A 7,230-nucleotide genomic window follows, 5' to 3' on the forward strand; every position below is an offset into this window, starting at 1 on the left:
TGACTTATGATAATATTAACTAACTAAACAAATTAGGGAGAGCAATTTACATTCCTAACGGAGATTACAGTTTTGTAGCTTATTACAAGTCAAACACTGCTCTGCATGGTTCCCCAAAATTATTCTACTATCCTCCCAGTGCACAATATTACTTCAAGTTCAACAACAACAAATATACCATCAATGATTAACCACAATGACTGTTTTATATGGCCGGTGTATCGCAAACCTACTTCGCCATCCTATCACACTGCTGCCTGTGCGTAACTAGTTCCCCAGCCGACCAAGTCAATGTCTTCGTCCATCCATCTACCAAACTCATAATTAAGATCATAATTAAGACCACTAATCTCATTGCTTGACATCATCATTACGTCGAATAACTGCTCCTCGCCACCGAGCTCAAAGTGTTGCATATCGAGATGATCAGGAGGAGCGTCGACTCGCGGGCTCAAGTCTTTTTGATTGTTCATCTTCAGGTTGAGGTCATCAATAGACATTGATCTTCTGCTCAAGTGCGTATTCCAGTGGTTCTTGATCTCGTTGTCCGTTCGTCCGGGCAATCTTCTAGCAATCAACGACCATCTAGAAAAAAAATTAATCAATATTTTTTTAATATATATATATATATATAAAACTTGTGGAAAAGGAACGAATCCGGTAAAAAATAAAAATCCAATCGTAGATCAATCATTTGTATCGGCTCCCATCTTTTCGTATCACGCGTAGTTGTCGCTATTGAAGACAACAACGAGTCACGTGGCATAGTTCCGTTGGATCAGTACGGCTAAAACTTTTCCTTAATAAAATAATATAAAATCGACAAAAATAAAATTTATATCTATTTAAAAAAAAAAAACAATTTGGGCCCGACTGACCTGTTGCCGAGAAGGTTATGAAGTCGAATGATAAGATCCTCTTCCTCGTCGGTGATGTTCCCTCTCTTGATGCCCGGCCTCAAATAGTTCAACCACCTCAACCGGCAGCTCTTGCCACATCTCTTCAGCCCTACACATAACGAAGAAGAAGAAGATGTTAAACTTGATTAATTAGCAAAAATGGAAATTAATTAAGGTTAATTAATTAATTAATCGCGTACCGGCTTCGGCAGGAAGGGTTCTCCAGTTCTTTTCGCCATGGCACTGGACGTACTCCGCCAGCTTGCGATCCTCCTCCGCAGTCCACGTTCCTCTGTTCACCACCATGCTCACCACTCCTTTCTTCTTCCTCCTGCTCTTCCCCTCCCTCTCCTCCTTCCTCTTCCCCGTCTTCATTAAATGTGGATGTACCATTGTACCTTCTGCCCGCAGGCAGCAGCAGTCTTGCAGTTGCTCATATATAACGTAGCAGAGACAAGTGTACTGTTGCATGGGGCCATATATATTCCTTGCCACCCAATGCATGCATGACGGAGACTATTCTCATACCAGTACGTACTCTGCGGTAAACCCTGCAGTAGTCTCTATCTACTGCCCAAAGAAAAAGAGAGAAGAATAAGAAGAAAGGTTGGTGAGATTTGCTGGACGAATCGCTTTGATTACTGATCGAGAATAATTAATTCATGTGTGTGGTTTGGCTTTTCTAATAAAGTGTGGCCCTCTGCAGCTTTTTTTTGCATCCAGGCAATTGTTTTTTCCTCGTTTTTTTTTAAAATTAAAATAAAATTAAAATTAAAAAGTAGTGAGGATGCAGATTTACGTATTGCTCGTGAACTGAGAACGTCATGTATAAGAATAAGTTAGGTGAAGCGCACAAAGCAGAGTTAGTTGGGGAATAAGTTAGTTTTAGTCTTTTTTTTTTAAATTTATGTATTTTATTTTTTTTAGAAAATATTTTTTTATTAAAACAAAGAGTGACGTCAAATAAAAATAAAATAATGACTTAAGAGATAGTGGAATAAAAACAAAATGAAAAAGCAGAAGGGACATTTTTTTATGTCTATATTTAGATTAATAAAAGTGGCATATTTTTATTTTTGAGACCAGAATAAACGAAAATAACAAGGACAGTGGCATATTTTTATTTTTGACGTAGACAGTTGATGTCGGCTAGTTGTTTTACCTAGGACAAAGCTAGTTAATTTTACGGGATTAAATTACGGATATGTGACAATTTAAATATTTTATAATGGCATCATAGTCCCGGGACTATGTTGCTTTACATATCAACTTAGGGCATGATGTTAAGCTCCTTCGATCATTATAAATCCTAATTAGCTTTTAATTTTGTACGAATTTATGACTTTAGCAAAATTAACTTGTACATACAAATCGTATAATACTCAATCTGATTGGCAGCTCTACTTGTGAATCGTCTAATATCATCTTTTAATGTATAACTCGTTTGGTATAGTTTACTAAACCGATTGATACAGTCCGATCTCGGAGCGGTTGATAAAAGCCAAGCCACTCCTACCAGCCCTACAAGTCCTAGTTCAAGTTCTAAAAGACTTGTTGGTGTAGAATTGAGCAGTGCCTTGATATATATACTGAAGCATCTACCTTTCTTCTTAAGAATCATCCATGCCTTAGCTCATCTGTTGTTCCAACAAGGCCTCTGAGACTTTCGGTTGGATAAGGAAATAAAAGAGTTTTCTCATACTACTAGAGATTTAGGACGCTCGGGTTCAAGACTACGGTTGAACTTGTTAGATTATAGTTTTTAGGATAATTTGTTTTTTTTTTCTTTTGTATTTAGGGTTTAAGATTTCTTAATTGATTTCTTAATTTAATTATATAAGGACTTATCTTCATTATTTTTACTATGAATTTTGGATTTAATAATATAACTAGATTTTTTTTTTAAATTTCTATATGGTATCAGAGCGGTTCTCCTTCTCTGACCTAATTTTTTCTATTGCCCCTGTTATTGCTTTCTGTCGTCTCCTATTGCTACTGTCGATTTCGGCGCCGACACCCTATGCTGTCGTTTTGACACCGACATTTTTTTTCTACCAATTTTGGCATTGACGCCCTGTGCTGCCGATTTTGACGTCGATGCTCTTTTCTGTCGATTTCGATGCCGACCCCCTATGTTGTCGATTTCAGCACCGACATCCTTTTTCTGTTGATTTTGGCACCAACGTCCTATCCTACCGATTTCTACGCCGACATCTTTTTTGCCTTGAATTCTTTGTGCGACTACGAGTCATCTTAACACCAGTTTTTACAAATCGTACATATGTGCATCCTTACGGTTTGGTTATTTTGAGCATTATTCGTTTTGTCATCATGACTGATCATACAGATGTTTCAAGGAAATCTTATCCGTATATGTTAGAGCAGTTTCAATAGTTCTTTACTTCACAACTTTCTGTCACATTAGTTTTCTCTCATATATATAGGTTTGTCATCGTCTAGTATTTCAGATATATCTACATCCTTGTGGATTTTGAACTATGGTGTCTCCCATCACATGTTATCTAATATATTATCTTTTATTTCTTTTCTCCCAGTTTATCTATATCTATTGTGATTGCTAATAGTATGTCTATGTCATTAATTAATAGATGTTGGTTCAATTGTTACATCTTATTTATCTCTTACTAATATTTATTATATTCTGAGTCTTACTTTAAATCTTATTTCTATTAGTCAATTATGTGAGTTTGGATACCTAGTCTCTTTTTCTTCATTCAATTATTATGTTCAAGACCCACAATCTTAGAGGCTGATTAGGATAAGTCATGGGCAAGGAGGACTCTATGTTTTAGATCAACTCAAAGTATGAGAAGTTGTATCTTCGAGTGTGGATTTATCATCTTTTCATTTGAGTCGTTCATCTCCTGATTTTTATTTGTGGCACTCTCATTTAGGTCATGTTTCAGCATCTCGTTTATAGTTTTTAGCTTCTACAGGAGTATTAAAATTTTTTAAAAGTTCTGATATTTCTGATTGTAGTAGTTGTAAACTGGCCAAATTTCTTACATTATCATTTTCTAAAAGTCTTTCTTTTTCTTCTACTCCATTTGATCTTATTTATTCTGATGTGTAGGGACCCCTCCTATTCCACTATAAAAAAATCATGTGAATAACGACGGAATCTCTGACTAGAATTAATTTCAGTTTGTATTTATTGACTGATTTATATTCAGTCGGTAATCACTGACTGGAATAAATTCAATTGGAGATTATTGACTGAATGTCAATTTCAGTCGATAAATACCGACTGAAAATGAATGCAGTTGGTGAACTACCGATGGAACTGACATTTCATCGGAAACTACCAATGGAATTGACATCCCGTCGGAAAACTCCAACCCTAAACTGTGGAAGCGTGGCGTGGATTTGACATTTTCTGACTGAAATGGATTCAATCGGTAATTCCAAATAAAAACTAGGGCACAGGCTTTCTCACACGCACATGACCTCCTCTCCTTTTCCCGACAATCAGTGAACCCCTCTTCCGTTCTCGGCGATCAGCAACCCCTCTCCTCTCCTAATTTGGGCGACTCGGAGTACGCTCCTCTCCTCCTCCCTCCTCTCTTCTTGTCAATTTCTCACGCGCACACGAGGCGGCCTCAGGCTTGCTCACGGTCAGCCGCCGCAGGCTTGCTCGGGATTGGTCGCCGCAGGCCTACTTGCAACCGGCAGGCTGCTGCAGTGGCCTGTTCGTGGCTCGCCGAGGCCTACTCGCGACCGGCCGGCTGCTGCAATGGCATGTTTGCGGTCGGCCGACCATCGCATTGGCCTGCTAGCGGCCGGCTGCCGCAGTGGCCTACTGGCGGCCGGCCTCCGTAGTGGCCTGCTGGCGGTCGGCCTTCGCAGTGGCCTGCTGGCAGGCGGCCTCCACAGTGGCCTGCTAGCTGCCGGCCTCCGCAGTGGCCTGCTCGCGGCCAACAGCCGCAGTGGCTTGCTCGCGGTCGGCCGCCGCACTGCACTGCTCGCCGCCGACCGTCGTAGTGCCCTGCTCACGGTCGGCCGCCGCAGTGCCGTGCTCGTGGTCGGCCGTCGCAGTGCCTTACTCACGGCCGGCCGCCACAATGCCCTGCTCGCGGTCGGCCGCCGCAGTGGCCTGCTCGCGGTCGGCTGCCACAGTTACCTGTTCGCGGCCACAACCGACCGTCGCAGGGGCCTGCTCGCGGCCAGCTGTAGGCGCTTGCTCAGCCGTAGAGGTTTTTAATAGTTTCATTACATATTTGTGGCTAATATCTATTTATTTGAACCTCTTTAAACTCATGCAGAGGATCTCAAATATTTGAGACAAACAAAACTTAGATGTGATGTTCAGGTGGATTTGGTAATTTGCATGGCCATTGTTCTATAAATTAGATTTGTTTTACTTGCATTATCTTTTATTTATTAGAGTTAGTTTTATTATATATATTTCTATTTCATTTAATGATACCCTAAGCAATGACATGAGTTTATTGGAAATTCTAAGTGTATAATGATACCTTATGCAATAACATAAAATTCTAAGTTTGTAATGATACCCTAAGCAATGCCATTATATTCTAAATTTATCATTCATTTACTTTAGTGTAGAGGGGATTTTTGGTAATATGATACAAAGATCATGAGATGAAATTGAGCTCATGCTTTATTTAAGCTTATTTCAAATTATACAAGTTTAATAATATTTCAAATTATATTCTCATTAGGTAACAATATATATGAACAAACCTTGAATGTACAATTGATTAGAGAATATATTTATCAGAGATGATTTTATTGCTGAAGTTGAATAGTTTGTGAATTTTACTAAAAGCCGTCTAGAATGTATGAATGATGTCGAGTTACGGTGTCCGTGCAATCATAAAAAATATCAAAATAGAGCTTTTCGTGATGAGGATACTATAAAAATACATATATGTAGAAATAGTTTTATGTCAAATTATTACAATTGTTACTGTCATAGAGAGCCTTATTTAAATGAACCAATTGGGTCTTCCGGTGGTTTGCCATCTGGGACAACTATTACCGTTCCTGAAGCATAAACTAATATTGATATTGAAATACAATCAATGGTTCATGATGCGATGAATGCAGTTAATTATTCCAATATAGATGCAATAACAACACTTGAATATCAGCAACTATATGAAATGTTAAAGATTAGTGAAAGAGAAGTGTGGGAAGACATTTTTTCTAATAATTCGTAACTATCAGCTACTGTAAGGTTATTGAATATGAAAGAAGAACATCATTTTTCTGAAAGATGTTACGATGACATCTGTCAATTGATGTTAGAGTTGCTCCCTGCAAATAACATAATGACTAATAGCTTCTATAAAATAAAGATATTAATCAAAGGTTTAGGTTTGTTTGTAAAGAAGATTGATTGTTGTATAAACAACTGTATGATATTTTGGAATGAAGATAGTGATATGAATGAATGCAAAATATGTACTTACCCTCGTTTTAAGCATCGTACTCATATATCAGGAAAGAAAAAGAAAAATATTATTTGGAAAGTGATATATTATTTTCTGTTAACTGCTAGACTTCAACGCTTGCATGCATCTGCCACTACAGCTTGCCACATGATGTAGTATCATGAGCATGAGCATGAGCACGAAGGAGGTATAATGTGTCATCTTTATGATTCCCCTATATGAAAATATCTTGATATTGTATTTCCCTCCTTTACAATTGTAACGACCCGGCCCTTTGGCCTCTTGGGCGGCCCTTGTGGCGACCCTTATGTCGTCGGCCCATTTGGCGACCTCTCATGTCGTCGACCGACGACCCTTGGCCGTGCCGTTACTCACTAGGTCTTCCCACCCCTGGCCAGTGGATTTTTGCCTCCCCCAGGATTCGAACTCTAAACCTCCAGGCTTAAGTATTAGAGTTTATGAATCCTGGTAACCAAGTGAGATCATCTCACTTGGTTACCAGAATTCATAAACTCTAAGGGTGCGTTTGGTTCAAGTCATCATGTATAACCTTGGTTATGTGATTACTAGGTAATCACATAACCAAGGTTATAGGGAATAAAACATAACCAAATATTGTTTGGTTCAACTTAGGTAATGCAACAAAAACTTGTTTGTTTGAAGGTTTTAATGAATACCCTACTTTAATATTTTACCGTATTACCCTCAGTTACAAAACTAACTATACATAATATTATTATTATTATTATTATTATTATTTATTTATTTTTTAATGTTTTTTTACTGTTCTTTTTCTTGTATATTTTTTTACTTTTTTATGTGTTTTTTTTTAATGTTTTATATTTTTATATTATTTATATTTATATTTTTTATTTTTTTACATTTTTTTAATT

The 7,230-nt window shown here is 37.9% G+C and overlaps 1 protein-coding gene across 1 annotated transcript; it reads right to left on the bottom strand.

Moving 5' to 3' along the window:
• Positions 1-32: 32 nt before the first annotated feature.
• Positions 33-1,328, bottom strand: LOC121992036 (transcription factor MYB3-like). Its single transcript, XM_042546154.1, has 3 exons — positions 1,100-1,328; positions 879-1,008; positions 33-585 (listed from the first exon to the last, which is right to left on the bottom strand). The coding sequence occupies exons 1-3, from the start codon at positions 1,290-1,292 to the stop codon at positions 246-248; spliced, it is 663 nt and encodes a 220-aa protein (XP_042402088.1). The 5' UTR covers positions 1,293-1,328; the 3' UTR covers positions 33-245.
• Between the last annotated feature and the right edge of the window lie 5,902 nt (positions 1,329-7,230).

This window comes from Zingiber officinale, chromosome 6B, assembly GCF_018446385.1.
Source record: "Zingiber officinale cultivar Zhangliang chromosome 6B, Zo_v1.1, whole genome shotgun sequence".
Lineage (NCBI taxonomy): Eukaryota > Viridiplantae > Streptophyta > Magnoliopsida > Zingiberales > Zingiberaceae > Zingiber > Zingiber officinale.